Below are 22,135 nucleotides of genomic sequence, written 5' to 3'. Positions count from 1 at the left end.
AGTAATAAATACTAGAGGAAGGACATCTAGTCCAGTGTTCCCGGTCTCCAGCTGTGACCAATAATGAGCCTCTGGAAAGGTGTAAGAACAAGGCAAACATGTTGCAGTGCCTCCTGGTACACTTTCTCAGCCTCCCATGCACCTTGGGGTCTTCTGCACTGGAGGCAATATCTTTGTGTTTGATAGATTTCTGTTCCAAGAATTTGTCTAGTAACTGTTCGAACCTCTTATTATCTCTGTGTGGGGCTCTTAGCAAGATCAGGACAACACAGATATAGTCAGAGCTCACCCACTGTGTTTTGCAGCTTAGCCCATGTCGGGAGGACATCTGGCATACACTCCATCGCTGGAGTTTGGCTTTATTGCCCCAAGATGTATAATATGGTGTCAGTTACGTCTGTAAAGGCATTACTGGCGAGCACAAATTCTTCTCTCTGTGGTGATCCACTGGTTGGCAGGGTGGGACAGAGCCTTGTTGTGATGGCGGGAGAGGACGACTGCTCTGCTGAGATGCAGTCTTCAGAGTGCTTGTTGAGGAGCCCAGGCTGTGTCATGCAACCAGGAAGCGATGAGGTGTGAAAGAAATAAAACTTGTGGCAAAGGGGCACCATGTGGACACTCAAGAAGACAAGCTTGTCCCTGGGAAGAGAAGAGATCTTAGCTCCTCTGGTTGTTTAATCATGTTATGACATGTTGCAATCCTTATTTGACCATGGGATGATAGAGACACGAAGTTTAGCAACTTTCTGCAAGTTTTTGGAGAGCTATGACACTTGCTAGGTGAGGCAGGGAGAGGACAGCAAGGTACCAACTTCCCAAGAGTTGAGGAGAAAGAGAGCCCTTCCTAGCTAGAGGACTGGCAATCATGACATGATCAGAGAGACAAAAGTAAGAAGTAGAGAGGAGGGAGGAATGAAAGCAGACCTACAGTGGCTCATGGAGTTGTCCATGCGAGACTTTTCTTTAGCCTGAAGATAGTCTGGGAGAGCTGGTCATCTCCTGTCTTGGCTGCCTCCCTGCTGACTCGCTGCTTCTCTGCCAGTGGCTGCATTTCAGTTCTGGTGCTTCAAAGAGATGTGTTAGATATGTGCTGGGGCAGGTGCAAGGAAAAGGTGTGTGAGAATAATTAACTGTGTCCCACCCATCTATCTGTCACCACCCACTGTGCAGCCACAGAGTAATGAAATATCAGGCTTGGTTTTTCATCCTTTGCTTCAGCACTGCTCCCATAGAGAGCGTGTGCTCTCCTAGTCCTTTTGTGTGTGGTTCCAGTAGCTAATTACAGTTACTATTAACAAAAACTATATCTTTTTCCCCATAATAAAAGACTTGGAAAGAACTAGACTGGTAATTATTCAGGAAAGGCAGAAAATAAACTAATGAAAGCTTAGGCTGGGGGATCAAGCTGAACATGATACCGGGCACCGTCTCCTTCAGGTCAGCCTTATTGTTCAGAGCCAAGCCAGGGCATTAATGCCAAATTAAGATTATATGACCGAACCTAATAGCCAGGAATTACAGTTAAACTCACAGCATTGTATCAATTTCTTCGTGTTTCCACACAGCTCTCCCCTTTCAGTACCTTATTTCATTCAAGCACCGGCAGCTAGACCCTGTTTTGCAGTTCCTCAACCAATTTGCTGTCTCCGTGTCCCCATTTCCAACTAGGGGCCTTGTAAACCTGATGGACGTAGCTGGGGCTGGGTTTCCAGCTGGGCTGATTGCCCAGTGCATGTGCTGCTACTGTGGCCTCAGCTCCTCTTCAGCTCACACCAACAGCATCCCCCTGCAAACAGCACAGCAAACGGAGACAGGGAAGAAGGCAGAGGGAGGCTGCTTTCCTGGGCAGCTTTGTGAGCAGAGAGCATTTTGCATGCTGAGTTAGGGAGTATCGCCTTTTGTAGACTACCTGGAAATGACAGATACTCCCTTTAATTCCTCCTCCACTTTGCCTTGTGGGGAGGTGAGCATGGCAACCCAAGGCCAGTTTGTTACTTCACCTTTACACTCCACCTGTGTTTCTTTCATGTCTTGCATCCCAGTTCCGCTGCTCCCATTCCCTCTCCAGCAAGCCCTCTGACCCCACCCTTTCCCCACTGAGAGAAACACGAGTGCTAGGTCTGTGTGTCTAGGTTTGTTACCAGGCCTCTGCAAACGTGGTGCCTGGTGGGGTAGGGGGGAGAAATTTTCCAGCCCAAGATGGAAGGAGAGACAATTCAGAAGAAAAACACCTTGTGTTGTTAGTATTCCTTTTCTTTCCCCAGATGCAAGTCCTAGGTACGTGGTTTGGGGAGATGAAGGGTTAAGCTCCAGGCACTGCTGACTGCCATGTGATAAGGTTGCTTGTGTGATTAGTGAAGATCTGTGCCCTAAGAGGAATCACATGGGCAGCAACGGGGCTCCTGGGATGCTAACTGCTAACGTGCGGTACCGAATCCTGCCTCGCTCCGCTTCCTTCCTCACAAAGGGGAGCTCTGCTTTCACTGAGGGAGTGTGGCTTCCCCATCCTGGGTCTAGACTTTAGGCTCCAGATCAAAAGGCAGGGAACAAAACAGCAGTAGAGCATTTTAAAGCAAAATAAATAAACCCTTGGTTGCTCTGGGAGAGTTCTTACCAAACGTTCAATTGAACCCTCTATTTATGGTTTTCTGTTTCAAAAGCAGATAAATAACAGGAACTTTTGATATTCGAGCCCTAAAGAAACTAACTTCCCACAATCAAAGAGACTGCTGTAAACCCTCTGCTTTATCAGGTTGCTGGTGGAACTAGAGGAAATCCTGGGTTTTTATCGAATAAAAGCAGCTTTCAGTTGAGAGGACAATGTGACAATATCTGTTTGCATAGCATCTTCCAGCCAGAAGGACCCCAGAGTGTTTTCTTCACAGGGAGGTGTCTGGGAGATTACCTCAGCGATGGCACATTGCACAGCGTGAGAAAATTTGAGCAATCTATAATGGCCAGTTGCTTGAGACAGGTATGTTTGAGCCTGATTACTTGAAGAATTACTCCAGAGGAATTAAGCATGATAAAACTGGAGGAGGCAGCTCAATAGAAATAGGTGCACGTGCTCTCTAACGCAACCAGCAATACATCAGCATGGTAGTTAAGTGTCCTCAGAGCAGCTTCTGCTTTGAGGTTTCTCCCTTTTCTTTCATAACCCTGCAAAAGTCCTGCAAGTTCAGTCTGGCCGGTTCTAGAATTGGTCTTTTCTCGTTTCTGTTCTCTGCAGGTGATGTGACAAACCTCACTCCTGAACATTCCTTTGAAGGCACAAAAGTTGATGTGGGGAGCATCGTGTTAGCCTTGTACAGTGGTCTCTTTGCCTATGGAGGATGGTAAGATGCAGCCCTCTTTCCTTTTTCAGCACCAAATATCATAGTTCGTTCCTCCTGTCTCTAGATTGTGTTTGTTTGCAGGAAGAGCCTGGTTCAGGATCAGGTCTTTCTTGTTACGAGGGAGATGACGCAGATGCTTTGATTTTTGGCTACTAATGTTAATAGTCATACTTTGCACCCTGTTTTCAGCCAGGACGTGGAAGCAGAAAGAACTGCTGGCAATCATAGGATTTGGGAATCCCAGTGAGCAGGTGATGGGCTTCTTGGTGCAGCTTCGAGGTGGTATTAAGAGAAAGCACAGGATGGATTTGTCTAGCAGAGGAGAGATGTTACAGGCCAACAGATTCATTAGGTATGGCAAAGTAGAGAGGCTGCTGTGGCTAATGGCTCCACGCAGAAGAAGGTCCTTCACAAGCTCTGGGCCATCTTTCTGAGCAGGAGCCCAGTCTGTTCCTACACTGGTTCATCCAGACACAGTCATATCAACTCACTGTCACTTCTGTTTGGTGTAGTTCAAAGCAATTTGCTGGTGGAGACTTTCATTTTTGTGCCTCTGACCAGTAATTGTGTGTATGTCTCACAGACAGCACCAAACAAGCTCCTGGAGAGCTTTTTTATCAGTCCCTTTGAGCACTTGCAGACTGAAGGAACCTGCTCATTTTGCAGTGAAAACGGTCTGATTGCAGCCATCATCACTGCCCAAAGAGTGGCCCTGCCACTAGTGGGCCCGCTGCTTAGCCTGCAGTCAGCCCTCCTGTTGTAAGGAAGCTGGCTGGCAGCGTGGCGTGCTAGATCCCCGGCAGTGTCCAGGGCTCAGGCTTCTGCAGGTTTTGTACTATAGATCCCGAACTGTGCATCAGCCACCGTAAGTTTTGCAGCAGGATTCAGTCTCTCTATCCGTCCTAAAATTCCATGGCACACAGGTAAATTAAGGGCTTAATTTATTGAGTGGCATAACCAGAATTAACCACTGTCCTTTTTAAATTACAGGAATTACTTGAATTTTGTTACAGAAGAGATGATAAATCCCTACAGGTACGTGTGTGTCCTGCGATGACTTCCCCAGGAGGAAAGGTGGTTGTTCTTGGGACGTCCCTTCCTTGTGGCTGCCTTGTGTGTTTCATAGATGTTGCTAATCAGCTCAGAAGCCAATGTCTCCTAGGGAAAGGGAAGAAGGGGCTATCTTTAGTTATCACTACCAAAAACTTGACAGATAATGGCATTGTTCTTCCTTAGAAGAGGGAGAGGGGATAATAATAACATCTACATGAGGAGGGCTGTTGTTTACACTGCTTTCCTGCACTGTTAATGTTATCAGTGATACTGGAAAGTCTCATTTCCTTGGCCTGGCACCTGTGTGAATTATAGACAAGGAAGAGGCACTTACGGTTTTATTACAGTCTTGTGTAAACTCCCAGAAATATTTGAGCATATGTCTATTTGCCGTGTGCTCTTTCTGTTCCATCAAGCGACAAGCCACTTTCTGCACTGCCCCTGCCTTTCAGGGTTACGTGGAGGACCTGGCGAGATCAGGGTTGGCCACGCCAAAGCAGGACATCACTGACAATTTGTTTTTGCTTGTAGGGAAGGGGTGGCCTTCTCTCAATATGGGCTCTAGGATGGGTTGTGCAAGAGCTCGTTCCTGGCTGACCCCAGCAGTGATTAGTGCCTGCTGAGAAGCATGAGATTTGATATGCCCTTTCCTTGACAAACAGAGTTATGAAAGCTTTTGCAATTTGCAATTATTTTCTTGCCTTCTGAATGCAGACATGGTATTTGACGCTCACCTCTTGTGGCTTTGAGCTCCACAATTATGTGGCATCAAGCAGGGTTTCCTCTTTCAATTACTGTTCATGAATTAAGTAAGACTATTGGGAAAGGCAAATTTGTATCCACACGAACCCATCTCTGCAGACCCTCTTAGGCTGTGTCTGAGTTAATTTTCCTTGGGATTCATCAGTCCAGCCAGCTGCACAAAGTTAGAGCCTAAAAATGGCCCACTAAATCCCTGACCTTTCCATCTCCCACAAGAAAGCCACCAGCATAAATGCTTCTTCTCTGTCCAGAAGAGCATGCATGTGGTAATGCCACTGGCTAGCAAGAGACATGGGGACTTGTTTTTAATTGCTTTTGCAGTGAACTTGGTTTACTGCTTGCCCAGACAGCCAGAGTCCCTCCACATAAAAAGTGCCATCTGCCACAGTCCTTCGTTTTGCATCTGTCAGCCTTCGGGCTATTCCTGTGAGCATATTCCTGTGTGTGAGCATTTTCTCCTCTCCTTGTAGAGGAGCAGAGTGTGGCTGGGAAACAGGATTTGCTGAGGAGCCAAAGAAAAGCAGAATGGCTCATGCCAAATTTAAGTGAATCCAGAAGGGCTGCAGCAGCAGCAACCTTCTTCTATAACATTCTCTGGCATCAACAACTGAACTGCAGAGCTCATTACAATTTATATTTTCTTCCTAGAAACCTGCCTCTGGCTATCATCATCTCACTACCTGTAGTCACTTTGGTTTATGTGTTGACAAACTTGGCTTACTTCACAACCCTGTCGACAGAGCAGATGCTGACGTCCGAAGCTGTGGCTGTGGTAAGATAGGTGCATTTCTGACGTGACTCGTCTGTTTTCCAAGGCTGGTTAAATTAGGCTTATAATCTCTACGTACATCTCCTAGTTTGTTCCATGCTGACCATGGCTGCTTATAAAACAGCTCATGTTTGACAGGAGATAAAGAGCAACTGTGACGGGAGCAGGGAAGGACAGCATGATACCACATGGGTTTATCATGGAGAAGAGCAAGGGAGGGCAGGCGGTTAGTACTGCTCTTAATTCATAAATACCCAAAGGTGCTGCTGGCCGCATGACTTATCATCAGTTACTAGAGCATGGTATTTACGGGAAAAGGTCATTCAGTCAATACTGAACTAAGCTGTTCTCCCTCTGTGTCTTCCTTGTTCTAATTAAGAGAGAAAAATAATATTTCTATTGATTAAAATGCCATTGCAGTCAGAAATCCTGTTTGCTTCAGAAGCGAGCAGCATTGCATGGTCTTGCAAACTAAGTGTGACCAAGATTGTTCAGTGCTTGAGGGGACTCTCCCAGGCCAGTACAGATTGGTGTGGGCCATTCAGGTAACAGCACCCTTTCCTTCGGGTTCGTAGGGAACCCCTGCTCGAAGGATACACGGTTGAGTTATTGGACATAGCAGCCTGTGCTGCGTTATTCTAGTCACGTTCCTTTGCAAGTCTGTTGAAACCAACATAATTATTTCAGCAAAAAACTGCAGTGAAGCAGGTCAGAGTCAGTTTGTAATGTAAAGCTGCAATGCCAGGTCGCTGCATTTGTAAAAGGCTGTGTCCCAGCATCCTGAATCAGCTTTCTGCATGTAATTGGCAATAGCCAAATGTCTGAGTCTCCATGCAGTTTCAGTTTAGTCTTGAGCTTCTGGAATAGCTGGACTAGTAAATGCTGTGTCCTGACTCTGAGGGAAAGGCCTTCTGCTGACTTTGTGAAATTCCACAAAACACCTTTTCAGGAAGGTGAAGCAGCAAATGGCAATGTGGAAAACACTTCAAAAGCTTGAGGTACTAAACGATGTTAATGATTCATATTTCTACAAATTTTAAGTCTTTGTAGGCAGCTGTGAGTTCTTTTGGGTATTTTTAGGTGTGAAATATCTTTCTTGTTGCCTCTCATGTAGGACTTTGGGAACTATCACCTCGGTGTCATGTCCTGGATCATACCTGTCTTTGTTGGCTTATCGTGCTTTGGATCTGTTAATGGATCTCTCTTCACTTCTTCCCGGTAGGTTTCTTGCTCAATTTTGTGGGTTTTGTTTACAAGCAGTGCTTCATGCCTCTTTGTCCAGAACTGTCCTCCAAAGAGTGGCTGTGGGTAGGCACAAAGTCTAAAAGGTCTGGAGGCCATGTGGGGAATGAGAAGAATTTTTTTTTTAAGGCTTTAAAACCATATCCAGTTTAAAGGAATCTCTTGCAGTGGTCTTAGGCTTCTGTTCCTCAGGCAAAGTCCTGTTGAAGTTATTAGGACTTAACCAAACACAGGCTTGGAACTTGGTGGCGTTGCCTGAGAAAGTGGATTTAATGAAAACCAGCAGCTTATGAAACTTCAGGGCTGAGAATTCCTCCAGAAAGGGGAGAAGGGATGGGACAGGACTGGCATGTGAGAGGTTTCAGCTCTGACACCCATTTCCCGGGTTATCTTAGTAAAGTTGCTTAATTGTTCTCTCTGGAAAGGAGGATATAAACATTTCCTTTCTTGCATTCCTTGCCTGTCTCCTGCCTCCTTTCCGAGACAGGGACTTTCCACTGTGCGTGTGTGCAGAAGCCGCCGTTGGGGTCTGATCCTGGCTGGCCTCACTCTCAAACCAGTGACTAGCAAAAGGGGCTACAGTTGGCGTTGTGTGACCACACCGCTAATGTGTAAAACTTGCGTAGACGTGGGCATTTCCACCTTGCTGGCTCAGCACTGACTAGGCTGATCAGGGGCTATCCCCACTTGTTACACGTTGAAGACAAACCCAGCCTTGGGCTAAGGGCTGACGTAGGGGTAACTGCTCCATCTCCCTCACCTCAGGCTGTTCTTTGTGGGATCCCGAGAAGGACACCTACCTTCAATCCTGTCTATGATTCACCCTAGGCTTCTCACTCCAGTGCCATCCCTCATCTTTACGGTAAGCACCAGGGTCTGTGACACTGAGCACTGAGCTGGTATGGAGGAAAGGGTGGGGGTAGGATACTGTCAGAGTGGCTGGAGAAGGACTACTTGGGCACTGCCTCCAAACACAGCTATTTCTGCTTGCAGCTGTGGGGAAGGATAGACCCTTCTCATCAATCATATCCTTGTATTCTATATCCCATTTTGAAATCACTCCAGGTACCAACTGAAAATAGGTTAAATAGGTAAAAATTAATCAAGTTGTTTCCATTCTTGGCAGATAGTTTATCTAAAATACCCGTATTTGGTGTAGTAATATATGTGGTTTTGCCTACTTCTCCCTTTGGTAACGGCTTCTGTTTCTGGCTACAGTGTGTCATGACCCTGCTCTATGCCTTCTCCAACAACATTTTCTCAGTCATCAACTTCTTCAGCTTCTTCAACTGGCTGTGTGTGGCTCTGGCCATCATCGGCATGATGTGGCTGCGTTACAAGAAGCCAGAGCTGGAAAGGCCCATCAAGGTGAGAACGGTCTGTGGTTATGACGCAGAGAGTCCTGCCTGTAGGCCTTTTTCATTTGTGGTCAGAGGGGCGGCTCTGCCAGCTTGAAAACAGCAGTTTTGAGCTGTGTGAGAGATCAGAGGCTTCAGACTGGCGGGACAAAACATTGATCCCCCTCTGGGGAAGCAGCTTCTCAGCATCATGGGAGGAGCAGGAAGTACAGCTGCTTTTACCGCATGAAAGAGGGACTCAGATTGCAGGAGTGTAGCAGTCAGGCAGAGGAAATGTTGTGGAAGTGTGGACAGCTACAGTCACTTGGTAGGCAGGTGTCCCCGCTGCACAGACATCTGCTGAATGCAAATCGGTGCTTTCCCCGCCAAGAAGGGGAAGAGCTGCGGTGGCCGCAGGACGCTCTGCGTGTCGGAGATGCGAGGTGTTCTGGCAGGGTCGCCCAGTGGGAAGCTCTCAGTGGCTAACGTTCCCCGGAACAATTCACAGAGTCTGTGAACAATTAGTCTCGGTGAAGCACTGTGTACCATTGTGGAATTCAAAAATTTTTTTTTTAATTACACAAATCCATGCCTGAAAGTTCTTCAGAGATGAGAACTTTATTCTGTTTGTCCTAGGCCAGCTTGCAGTACCATGCCCCATCTGGGAGGAGGCCAAAATCATGTCAGCCACAAGCGTGTCTGCCTTCCCTAGAGGCATGCTTCTCACTCATCCCCTGAGCTTACTCAGATCTCTGCCAGGCAACAGTCAACCAGAGAGAAATGAACTTACAGATGTGCACCAGTGCCTTCCCAAAGTAACTCTTCATGGGATGTTTCATCTGTTTTTTTAAAAAAAGGGAGGGTGCTCTCAGCAGGTACCATGCTGAAAGCAGTGTAGCTAAGTCCCCTGAGAAATTACAGTGATGATGCTATGGCTTGTGCTGAAGTTGCTGCTGTATTTAATGCTATTGGTATGAGTGCTTTTTTATAAGGAATCACTTGAGCATGGAGCTGTGTGCCAGAAACTGTGGGCGCTGAGATGCTGTCTTCGCAAGCCACATCTCTACACTTTGTTTTGCCATTTTGAAATGTGCGTGTTAGGCTACTCCCAGTTTCTCCAGGACTGCTGAAGAGCAGTGGCTAAATTAATAACTTCCCTACAGCAATTCAAGCTCGTGGTCCCCTTGTTCAGAGTGCTGGGTCAGGCAGGAACACCATCCATGTAGGGTCCATCATGGATCCTGAACTGCTTCCCTCCTGGGCTGTACAGCTAAATCAGCTGCACTAGAGAGTTACCTGGCCCTCTTTTCTTGATCCCTGATATAGCTTCTCACCTGCTCTTTGGGTCCTTTTTTCAGGTGAACATCTGCCTGCCCATTTTCTTCATCCTGGCCTGCTTGTTTCTCATCGCTGTTTCCTTCTGGATGACACCAAAGGAATGTGCAATTGGCTTTGCAATCATCTTCAGTGGGATCCCCGTTTACTTCTTTGGGGTCTGGTGGCAAAACAAGCCCAAGTGGATTCTCCAAGGCATCTGTAAGTATTACTAGTGAAGAGCAAGGCTGCAACCTTGGCTTTTGCTCCAAGAATAGCTGTGTTTCCTGGTGAGCATGCTACAGCTAGCAGCTCTTGCTCTCACTTGTGTAGTGGAGGCTTCTAACATCTTGGCTCTGATCACTTTTTTTTTTTTTTTTTCATACTACCAAGTTTTAACCTGATTACCGTTTTTGCCCAGCACCCAAAATGCTCCCTGACTTCCGATAATTACAAAGCTTGGGCTAATTACCAGGGGTTTTCTTTCTTGGCAAACAGGATATTGTGCAGTGGAGCATAATTCCTTGAGCACGTTGCTGCCTTTCTTCTGCCTCCTGTAAAAGCACAGGGTCAAGTCTTTGGTAGCAGAGAATACCTTTCCAATGGTAGGAAGGGAAACGAAGTAACAGCATAATACTCTGAGCACAGCTGGCCTAAATTTGACTGCTATAAATTCAGAATTAGTTCCAATCCATCACTTAGCCAGTGATAACATTTCTGATCCAGTCAAAGTTCTGCTTGGCATCAAAATGTGACAGCACAGCAGAGAGAGGAGAAAATCCCCTGGATGTTTTCGCTTAGGAGGCTTATTTTAAGGTATCTTTGTATAAGGTTTTCCAACAGCTGACATTACACCACGGTGAGTTTCGAAGGGCTGGAAGGGCTGTTCTTGGCATCATATAATCTCTCTGTCTGAACAACCAAATCAAGAAAGTCAATCTATGTTGTCCAAGTAACTAAACTCTACCATCTGTCTCCCAGCTCTCATACAGCAGGCTGACCTAGAAAACCAGACAAGTAGAAGTGCCCAGCCTTAGCTGGGTGCTTTTTATGAAGAAAAAGCCTTTTAACAGCACTCAGCACTTGTTATTCTTTCTTTTTTTTCCTCTCCCTTGTGCATGCTCTCTCTCTCTCACTTTTTTTATTCTGTGTATTAGGCTCAGTTCCTGGAAAAGCCATTTTTTGCAGTGCCTGGGTGGCAAATTAGCATATTAATTGTGTCCTACCACCAAGGACTTTTAAAGAGAATATTGAAAAAAATCTGGGAACACAGAATGAGAATCCTGCAAATGCCCAGTTAGAAACATATGATCTTTAAACCCATGCATATATTCATATGTTGCAGATAATTTGATCACATCCACTAATCTGAGTTTGACTTTGCTTGTGTGTATTTAGAATCACTATTAGTTTTGTCTGGCAAGGCTATCTTGTGATCTCCCAACACACAGTGAAGTAGCAGAAAGCCCAAGTGTGTTTGGATACCAGCCACCAGAACTAATGGGTGGAAAAATAAAGATATTCTAGTTTATCACCTCTCCAGCGCACAACTGCAACTGAAATGCTTCCTTTGCTCTTCATCTATTCTGTGCACGTGCCATCCTGTCTGCTGCTGCAAGGCAGCGGACTTGCCTTGCGTTCAGCATGCTGAGCTGGCTTCGTCCTGGTTTCTTGAATCTTTAAAGAAGCCGTGTGCATGTACAGCCTGGGTCTTCAAAACTGGAAGTAAAAATGTCAGCTCGTATTTTTTTATGCCCATTCCTGCTGTTGTGGCTGACTCAGTTTTGGTTGCCTGCTGTTCTGGTGTCTGAACTTTACTGTGTTTCTGTGCAATTAGAGCCTGATGTCAAATTCTGGGAGCCTCTCTCAGGGCAAGACAGCACCCTTGCAGGGGAAAAGCCCTTGGTGTTGTGGGCATGAACAGAGAGCAGCCTGCGGTCTTGCTGAGTCTTAAGCTGTTGAGTCTTAAATCGTATTTGGACTAATCTCAGTGAAAACCTAAGTGGGAAGGCAAATGGGTGAGCTCCCTTGAGGCAGAACATCATGAGCTGAGGTCAGGTTGTACATGGGCTCTCTCTGACTTGTGCTTTGCTTCCTCCCTCGTAGTCTCCACAACTGTCCTGTGCCAGAAACTGATGGAAGTGGTTCCACAAGAATCATAAGCGGGAAAAGCAGAGACATTCAGCTTGAGGAGACGCACAATATTATTTTAAGACGACACAAGAAGAAAACGCTTCTGATCCCTCGTAAACGAAACCTAGGCGCTGGAGCACCCCAGCGCTGCTCCACATCTGACACCGTGCCACCTGCTCTGCCTTGCCTCCTCCAGCTCCCCCGTCGCCCCCTTTTAGTCTGGCAGATGAGCAACCCTGCGATGAAAAGTTCTGGGTACAAATGCGGGCCAGGACGAGGAATTCCTGCTGGCAACTTCAAAGGGGTCCAGTGTGTCTGGCAGCAGGGAGTCCCGTCAGCCTGTGTGTGTGTGTGAGATGTTGAGGGCTATACTTCAGTTCTGCATAGGCTTACTCGTTCTGTTTTGTAAAGCTAAGGTTAGCAATGAGCTGCATATCCTCAGGGCTGTGGCAGAGCTGCTTACAGACGCAATTTTAGCATTGCCAGCCAAAGGAATGGGCCAGCGTCAGGGGCTGGGCCTGTGCACCGTAACATGGCCGCAGGGTGGTCCTGAGTCAGACTCGTCTGACTTACCTGGCCGAGGGAGGTGTTTGGAAAGCAAAGATCGGTAAAGGGCTTTGGTTGGTGTTGGTTCACATACCACACAAATACACACACATGCACACACACAGTCGTACAAAATACATGCTGAATGCTTTGGAGTCTGCCCTGAAAGTGCCCCTGGCAGTGATTTATGTGAGACAAGGCAGAGCAGAATTAGCGTTGCAGAAAGGGTGTGGGGGACCACGTTTGACTTTCATTCTGTTCCTGAAAAGAGCGCTCTGAGTCCCCTTCAGCTGCCTGGCATTTAGCTCCTGGGTCCAAGCCATCTCCCTGTTACTGAGCTGCCATCTGAGCTGGTTCTCCTGGGTTGCTCTTTACCAGAATGCTCCCCTCACAGCCCTGTGAATTAGCATGAGCAGCAGGTACAGGCCAAAGGGTGGAACTCCACCTGGTAAACCCAGGGGATTGCAAGCAGCAGAAGGCCAGGTCCTTGGATTGCTCATCCCATGTTTTTCTGTAGACTGGCTGCCACCCAGCATGGGATGGGCAGCGTGTTGCTCTCCAAATGGCCCTGCTCATAGCCCTCAGTGTGACTGATGATCACCCCTAAATCAACCATAAAGAGAAAGTGCGGCTGGGGTCGTCCTTGTTCGTTCTCATGTCTGTGACCTGACTGTCACCATGCCCTTCCTTATGCTGTGTTTCTTCTAATAGGTGCAGGGGAGATGGGACCAACCACTGCAGACAGTGGCAGATGTCCCTGGACGGCTGGAGCTTTGCTTTGCTGTCGCTCTGCTGTGGATGGTCTGTTTTGCTCTTTGCTCTAAGCAGCAGGGCACTGGAGGCCTGTTCCTCCTCTGTGCAAAACTGCAGCCTCAGGCTGTGCTTGGCTGGCAGGAGATCCACCGCGGACAGCCTGCCTTTGGGAGAGCGCAAGCCGTGATCTGCCAGTGGAAGCTTGTTTTGTTGTCGTGGGTGGTTGCAGTCCTGTCCCCTAAGCCCACCCCGAATTCCTGTGCTCACAAGTGGAGCAGCTTCGCCTCTCTTGTTCCCAGGTGGTCAGAGCTGTCCTCTTAGGAACGTGTTGCTTTATTTGGTCAAAAGTATCACCTTTTAAGCAAAAGTGCAGTTCTTTAGCAATTGTTCATAATGGCTCTGCACTCAAGGTGATAGCTACTTGGAAGTCAAAAGCATCTTTTCCCTGCAAGTGAGGTGCACTAGTCTGTTACAAATCTTTGTGCTTGTGCATTAGAAAATGAGTTGTTGAACTTTTTCTCTTCAGTGTTTTTGTAAACTATGTGGTTTGGAAGCCAGGATCCTCCAAGAGTTAATGTTTTGTACTGGATTCTCCTCTTAGCGTAGAATTATTTTGGAAGAAGAGGCATTAAGGATACCAATGATACTAGCTAGCACTCTGTCCTTTTAGGAGGCTTTTTGGCAAAAAGTTTGAGTTGATAGTAGGTGGCAGCTTCTTTTCAAGTGCGTGTGACAATGACCATGGTTAAATCAACAATTTACTTCGAGCAGCTATTTGTTATTGCTACGCCAGCCACACATCTTTGCTTTGAGGCAGCGTAGGAGGAAGAGGTGACACAATCATTACGCTGAAACCTTTGCTGTCAGTCACTTATTCCATGGCAGTGCAGTGTGGAGATGCCCAGCCGGCTCAGGTACCACTTTAGCGGCATTAGCATAGAGCTCTGCTTGAGCTAAGTTAACCTGCGGAGAATCACAGCTGGTTTGGGTATCTCTGCAGTGCAAAAGCACCCAAAGCTATGGCCAGTGTGTGGCTGTTCAGGGACCTATGTGCAATGAATTGGGGCATCTCAGATCCAGTGCCTGTGGAGAGGCATTTGCATAAATAAGGTCATGAACTGTAAAACCTGAACTATATTTTCCCTTAGAGGGAATCCTCTTCCAGCTGAAGGCTGAGTTGTTTTGGCAGGGTAGTGATGGGAGGTCACTACCTGTGCTGGACTTGTTTCTTAGACAGAGAACCTCAGTCTGTCACCTTCCACTCAAGCTGTAGTTTCCCAGTTGTAATATTCTCAGGACCACTTTGCCTGCAGGGCCTGGGTTGAACTTGGGGGCTCCCAGTGCTAATATATACCAGCAGAATTAGTTGTGAAGCAAAGGAAAAGGATTCTCTCTTTCAGCCACCTCAATCTAATACAAATTAGCACTCAAGTCCAATCCACAGAGAGCTCAGAAATTGGTCCAAGTCTCCCTAAGGCATGGGGGATGCTTGGTTTGGACACATCTTTGAGTTTCATCATTGATGAAGAACATCACCAGATGATATCCTCTTGATGAACCTTTTGCAGTGGTTTTAAAGAGGAGATATCACACTGAGAATTATTTTTTTTATAAATTGATCTTAATTAAATCCTTAACTTGCTTGCTCATTAAGAACTTTCCTTCATTATTTTCCACTTGCTGCTAAAGATTTTTTTGTATTAACCTGCTGGCTGTGGCATTTACGTCACAATGTTTCATGGTGATATTGCCATCGTTTGTGTGGCAGCAGGAAAAAACTGAACCAGGTACCAGCACAGAATCGCATAAATACTGAATTCGGTAAGCCGCAGCTCAAATCTCAGTCTGTCTTAGGACAAAGTTCACCTTTCAAAAACCTGATCTTTTTTATCCCTGATTCATGGATCCCATAGTCCCCAATCCCCCCCCCCCTTTTTTTTCTTCTGAATTTTAGAGAGATTGTGAGTAAAGGGGTAAAACTGGTGGAATTTCATTTCTAAAAGAAAACACGACTAAAGCAGTTTCTGCAATGGATGAAATTGCTGCTAATGATACTGATGCTGCTACAGCATTCACAGTCCACTGCAAAAGCTTGTAATGGTTGCATCAGAGAACAGCAGTATCTGCAGCCTTCTAAGGCTTGTCATGTTAAGCTCAATTTTGGTATGGAAAAAGAGAGAACGCATCCTAATTTAAGACCTCTTTGCTGCTTGTTCTTCCCAAAAGTGGAATGAGATGTGTCACTGAGGGAGAGGCAGCAGTAGAGACTTCTCAGAAAATTTCTCATTGTCCCCAGGACTGGATGTGGGGGTTTTCAGTTGCTTTTTGGTTTGATTGTTCTACTTTTGAGCCCGTGATCACGCTGTTGTAAGCTCTGTACAACCCACCCAGAGAGAGGAACCCTTCCTGCGAAGGGCACATGCAACAGCAGTGAACGTGAGTTTGCTTTTGTAGAATAGTAGCTATTTTATGAGGTACCTTGTGATCGTTTTCCTCTTACTGTATTCTGCAAATACGGCCCTGAGCACACCGTCGTTTTCGTGTCAGTAGAGCCATGGCTCTGCGGTTGTCGAGCGCTGTGGCGTGTTTTTCTGCAAGTGATTGCTGTGCTCACAGTAGTCAGCTGGTCCCTGTACTAACCCCTCTCACAGTTATCACTCTTCTCTGTGATGCAGCTTGTTTTTAAGTATTTAAACTCCCAGAAAGTCCGTTGTAGTGGGTATTCATGGCATCGCATCCCGCAGGAGTCCCTGAAGCAGCACGGAAGGGGTGTGCGGGAGCCGACGGATGTGCTCTTCCGTCCTTTCTGCAGTTCCTCTGCCCAAATTCGAAACCTTTCCAGAGGGAGAGGAGAACCAGCCCTGCTCCAACCCTGCAAAATACTCAGGGGGGGAAAATACCGGGGGGGTCCGATGCCAGCAGTGAGACAGCAAACAGTGTCTATGCTGACTGCAGCTCAGCATATGTTCTAGAGGCAGGTAAAATAGAGAATATCTTTTCTTGAAAGTCATCCTGGCGGGACTTTTTTTTTTTTTTTTTTTTTTTTTTTAACTTCCTGCAGTATTTGCAGTGTTTTCCATCTCAGATGTTGTCTCCTGGTAAACACACTTTTGTTTTTGATGGCACCCTCAGTGGATACTCAGTTCAAAGGGACTCTGCACTGCTGAACAAACTTTAAAGATCCTCCCACTGGGTTGAAATTCTCATGAAATGGCTTTGTTGTTGTTCTCCCGTTGCTGTCGCTGCAGGCGGCGGAGGCAGGAGCACGAATCTGGCTCCTCCGAGCAGCTCCTATGCTTGCAGCTTGCCTCAGCTGCGGGGCTGCGATGCGGGGGGGAGCAGGGCCCTCGAGGGGAGCCGAGGTTAAGCAAAGCTTTTCCCGACGGACACAGTTTCCCAGCCCGTGTCAGTGCTGCAGGAGCGCGGGGTTGCATCAACCTTGGTGGTGGAGTCTGGGCCTTGCTCTCTGGGGATTGCCGGGAAGGTTTCCTCTCCCTCTGCGAAGGTACCTGTGCCTTTAACCGAGGCTACAGTGTTCTTGGGCTGTAATTTAAAAAAAAAAAAAAGAAAAAAGAAAAAAGAAAGAAAGGAAAGAAGGAAACAAAAAGCCACATGTTCTGGTTACGCAACGCTCCGGGTGCTTGGGGCTATTCTTGTGGGACACCAGCTTTTCCATCAAGCAGTTGTGTAACTCCATTTCTAATGACATCAAAAGGGAAGGCCAAGAACTGCTAGACCATTAAGACATTGGTAATTTAAAACCGACTGAAACAATATTTCATACTGGAGCTTAAGAAGGGGCAGCCCAGGGTGAAGCGGGGTCGGTTCCCTCCGGGACGCGGGCTGAGGTTCGCCAACGCCTTGGCAGAGCCCTCCACGCTCCATCGCAGCCTTGTGTCTGCCCTGGGAGCCCCGCGAGCGTCTCTGGCTGGGAGAAGGGGACGGTGAGGCTGGAGCCCACGGCACGAGCTCGGCTGGGAGTCGTGCAGCTCCCAGCCCGCCGTCTCCTTGCAGAGATGGGAATTTCTCCCCCCGACTCTGCCGCCCGCGCAAGGGCATCCTGCGAGGCCGAGTCGTGCTCCAGGGGCTCTCCGTTTGTGGTGGCTTCTCGAGAGGTTGCTGCTGCCCAGCCCTACCCCGGCTTTGCCCGTACTTGAGAAGTTTCTTCCCAGTTTACACTGTCCGAACTGGAATGAGCAGCTGGGGGAGCGCGTGTGTGCACTGGATGCTGCTGGGATGCAATGCCGCGGGTCCGTGAGGTTGCACTGAGCAGGCTGGGAGGAGGCAGCGGGGCTCGGTCGCGTGCGGAGCTGCCGGTTCTGCTGCGGTGCCGGCGTGTTGGACCAGCACGCTCGACCGCGGGACACAGCGCTAGGAAACGCCGCTGGGGTTAGGCAGCCCCATGGGGAGCCGATGTTCAGAGGATTATTTCATTGCTTTTAGCCCATTCCTTGTGTGAGAAGGGGTGTTACTTCCTCCAGCTGTTGAAGTGTTAATGAGAAAAAAATATTTTTTTAAATACTGAATTAATTTTTAAACGGCCTAAAAGAGACTTTATATCTGCACCTAAATTATTCCTGTTGGGTGACATTCATCTCGGCGCGGGGCTCTGTGCAAGGTCTCGGGTGCCAGCCCCAGCCCCTGCTAGCGGGACGTGGCGTTGCCGGGGTTGTCTGGGTCTCCTGCGCCGAGATGAATTTCACACGTAGGGAAGATCCTTATTTGTTCGGAGACCGGGTGAGGTCCGCGTTCCACCTAAAACCTTTCAAGGGGAAAGCTTTCAGTGGTGCGCCGACCTTGTGCTGGCCCACGGAACAAAAGCCGGGTGAATTCACGTGTAGTGAATAATCTGACTTTCCAGAGATATCTTTCTTCTAAAGTTAGTACTTTTGTTGCTTTTTTTTTTTTAACACAGAAAAAGGATCTTACAGAAGAAAATCTAGATTTGATTTAAAATTTTGTTATATTTGGTTGCTTTAAAAATATTTTACTAATTTAAATGTTGCTGTAGATGACACTCTATTTATTTTAAGGGGTAAATATCTTTTAGTCTTAATACTTCTACAGTAAGTGCTGTCTATTTACGGTGTTTGTGTTCCTGTCAACACAGCTATTCCACAACTGACCTCGTGCTGGTCAGCCAGTAGTAACTTAATCAAATTGCCTTGTAAAACAAGATGTCTACTGCAATGTATTTTTTTCTAGTACTTCTTGATTCTTTTATGTCTGTGGTTAACAAATCTGTTAAATGTTTGGGTTGTTTTATGTTTTGGGGGTTCTGTTTTTTGGGGTTTTTTTTAAACAAAGAAAGCTGAATTACAACTCGCTTGTTGCTGGTCTTTGCCTCAAAAATTCTCATTTCACGAAAAGGTGCCTTGCGTATCCTGCCTCCGCCAGCTCGCCACGCGAGGACCCACGGCCGGGATTTCTGAGCGTCCTCTTGCAGCCAAGCGCAGGTTTAGACGCACAGCGTAGCAATGAGAGCAGCCTTCCTGCATCGCTGCCCTCTTCCTGGAGGGATGCAGCTCCCTTGTCAACTCCGAGTTACAGTTTCTGGTTTTGCATGCGTCAAAAGTAAGAAAACTAAGGCAATGTGAACCCGGGTGAGCTTGGTGCTAGAGATGAAAGACGGGTACCTTGATTCGCAGGGCACGTCTGTGTGGTTAGATGATGGAGATGCTGGTCAAGAACTCATTCATACCATGCTGCCGTACACCAGATCTGCAGCCAAAAGAAGTGTCTAGCAGCAGAAAGGTATCAAAACTTCATAAGGGGAAAGTGATCTGCTGGGTTTCCCTCTGCCCCCCGGCACTTCCAGCCGGATGGTGGCTTTGTGTCCCTCAGCGTGAGAGGTGGCTCTAGCTGTAACCATCGTAGCTAGCGGGAGCAGGCGGCATGGGCAGGAGGAAGAAAGGTGGCATTGTGAGAGCGGCGTGAGTGTTTGCACTGGTGGGAGTACGGGTGGCAGAGCTCAGAAGGCATCTAGACAATCTCTTAGGGAGAAAGATAAGCTAAATAAGTTAACGATACCAATGCAAAGTAACGAGTCTCAGCAGATTTCAAACCTAAAAGAGGTGATGGTGCTGAGACCGCTCTTTTGACCCACACGCCCACACCACTAACAGGAAGAAATGGGCATGAAATGCTGATGCAGATTAGAAGACTGCAAACCCGGTAGTGAAGGGAGATGTCAGTCATACCTACAAAGGCTGAATAGATGTCCTACGCAAATGTGATACTACATTTTTAGGCAGTACAGTCAGCTGATTTCTGGAACAATTAAGTGATTCACAAGAAAGAGGCAATTCTTGATTTAATCTTGAGCATTGTGGCTGTTTCAGAATGTAACCCTTGAAGAGAGAATCCATGAAGTCTCACATCCTTTTGAGACCAAAACCAGTTACCACAGTAGCATTTAACTTCAAATATGCATACATATCTATACAAATGAGGAAGTTTGAGATGCAAACATGAGAATGCAGTCACAACAGTAAAGTATGCAACAGGACCACAGAGGCTCTTTAATATTTTATTGGAGACTCTTAGTAGAGGTATTAGAGTAATCTAAAAAAAACATCTCTAAAAGCCAGCCTGGCTAAACAGCAGAAGAGAGTGTGCTATTCTAATTTAAAAGAGAACATTTAAACAGTGACAGCTGTGGCCAAACAAGGAAAACAGAAGAGGGAATAAACTCTGGCAAATTCAATATAAAACCTCAATAAGACAAGTGAAAAATTATACTCACAAGTGACACGCTAAAGGCAGAAGGGGAGGAAAAGGACACTGAAACCTGCAGGAAGCCTGCCAGAGAAACGGGGGCCCCAGTCCTGCGCTTCAAAGTGTAAAACACAGATAATGCAGTAGCAGAGAAACTAAATGAGTTGTGTACGCCCATGTTCACTACAAGGTTGCTCAGAGAAGTTCCCGTGCTGGAGCCTTTCTCCGCAAGGAGCAAGCCCAAGGGCCTGTGGTGTGGGAGGTGGCAGGCAGGACGCTAGTCCAGGTTACTGGTCCCAGACTGGTGGCAAGAAACAGAGAAGAGCATCCTGGGGAGAAACCGCATGGGGGAAACAGCATTCCTATGGGGAAATGGGGCTTCACCAGCCCTGGTGGGCTTGAGAGGGGTTGGTGCAGGCACCTGCAGAGCTTTCAGTGACTTGTACTCTGGGGTTTTCAGCAGGGTCAAGTCTCTCACTGCGCTTCCCAGAGAGTTAGGAGGAAGGAACTAATCTCATTAGTAAGTTTTTGGGAGCGAGAAAACACTGGAAAAAATAGTTGAATAATGGAGGGAGATGGTCTGCAGAGCTTCCCTATGGATTTTTTTCTGAGTTCAGGCCAGTTCAGTGCACACGATCTGGAAAAGGAGGTGGACGGGGTGGTAAAGGCTCCTGAAGATGCAGCATTTTTCAGGCTCAGCAAGTATAAAGCTGATAGCAATGAGGGATTTCCTGGCAGGGCACTAAAACTGCAGACGCTAAGGCTTATAGTCTGAATGATTAGGCCAAGAAGGGAGAACAAAACAGAAAAATTGCAATGCCTCTAGGCAATGCCACTCCACACCTCTGTGTCGAGCACCATGACCGGCTCTGGTCGCCCCAGCTCACGCCAGGGGTTTGCAGGGTGGCACTGGAGACCGAGCTGGGCAGGACTCCCTGTTGCACAAGAACCGAGCGAGCGGCCAGGCGGCAGGTCTGAAACAAAGGCAGGGAAGTATTTTTTCACACAAGGCTGCATTTATCATGTGCTCAATGTCAGAGGATGTTGTTGAGGCCAAAACTATGTGCAAGTTCAAAAAGAGATCAGATAAAAGCGTTATTAAGCGCAACAGTCCTGATGCAGCCTCTGGCTCAAGGAGCCCTAAATGTTTCTGTTCCCAAGGCTGGAAGGACAGGCCTGGGAAGGCATTAGTCTCTGTTTCATGAGAGCTTCCCCTAAAAGTTCACTACCGACCACTGCTGGAGATGGGTCCTTTGGCCTCGCCGTGGCTCTTGGCTCCCTATGGCCTTCCCTTCCCTTCTGGAAGGCACACAAGCAGGGAGACTGACTTTTTTCTTCCCCAAACCCCAAAACTTGACATTTTTCCTCCTTCCAAAACAAGCATTCCTGCGTGTTTGAGTGGCACAGAGAGAGGCATGGGGGTCTGCCACCAAAGAAGGATTGTCCTGGAAACAGCAGGTAGAAATGCTTCTGCAAACTGGAGGGAGGCCCAGCAGAAAGCACTAAAGCAGTTGTTTATTTGAAGCTTTGGGAGAAAGATGAAAGCACTAAACATGTTTGAGCTGGTAATAAGCCACTAAGAGTGGGGTGGGACACCCGCTGAGAACTGTTTGAAGGGTGCAAACATTAATGAACGGAAGGAGCCGAGGAGGAATTGCGGATAGAGGTAATGAAAGGATCCTCCAAGGCAAATAAATTAACACGAAGATAACGAGATACAGGTACGAAGAAATTTAATAAAAGGAGAATTGACATTGACAAACTTCCTTTCAGCAAAACGCACTGGACAACAAAATTGTCCCCTTAAAACTGAAGCAATGGAAGCTCTGCTCAGAAGTCTTTTCTTAAAAGGAGTTGCTAGTATTTGAGCTGTTGCACAAGAGAGAGACTTGAGATAAAGGTCTCTCCATGGAAATAGCAAGCTGGAGAAGTCTGTGCAACACATGCCAGTCTGTCCTGATTTTAGAGGAGACCTATTTAAGGTGTCAGAGATCAGTGACACTGGATCTATAGGAAAATGAGTCTTGTAGAGCAGAAGTATGCCTCCAATCCAGTGTTCATCAGACCTTGAAATATAATGGAAGTTTGGTGGTTTTTTTTTTTTTTTTTTTTTTTTTTTTTACAGAGACCTATAAGTTTTTTTCCTGCATATTTCCTGAAGTATGAAATTTTTC

The 22,135-nt window shown here is 47.0% G+C and overlaps 1 protein-coding gene across 1 annotated transcript in view; it reads left to right on the top strand.

Moving 5' to 3' along the window:
• The window catches only part of SLC7A5 (solute carrier family 7 member 5), a 43,609-nt gene extending 25,043 nt beyond the window's left edge, over window positions 1-18,566 (top strand). The window contains exons 3-10 of the mRNA XM_026107936.2: window positions 3,230-3,335; window positions 4,326-4,370; window positions 5,799-5,922; window positions 7,034-7,137; window positions 7,927-8,023; window positions 8,380-8,529; window positions 9,857-10,034; window positions 11,919-18,566. Of these exons, the coding sequence (XP_025963721.1) occupies window positions 3,230-3,335; window positions 4,326-4,370; window positions 5,799-5,922; window positions 7,034-7,137; window positions 7,927-8,023; window positions 8,380-8,529; window positions 9,857-10,034; window positions 11,919-11,974 (860 nt within the window). The 3' untranslated portion in view covers window positions 11,975-18,566. The remainder of the gene's footprint in view (window positions 1-3,229; window positions 3,336-4,325; window positions 4,371-5,798; window positions 5,923-7,033; window positions 7,138-7,926; window positions 8,024-8,379; window positions 8,530-9,856; window positions 10,035-11,918) is intronic.
• Window positions 18,567-22,135: the final 3,569 nt, after the last annotated feature.

This window comes from Dromaius novaehollandiae, chromosome 13 (assembly GCF_036370855.1).
Source record: "Dromaius novaehollandiae isolate bDroNov1 chromosome 13, bDroNov1.hap1, whole genome shotgun sequence".
NCBI classification, from domain to species: domain Eukaryota; kingdom Metazoa; phylum Chordata; class Aves; order Casuariiformes; family Dromaiidae; genus Dromaius; species Dromaius novaehollandiae.
The sequence above is the reverse complement of the archived record's forward strand: the minus strand, read 5'-3'. Positions and strand labels throughout refer to the sequence as shown.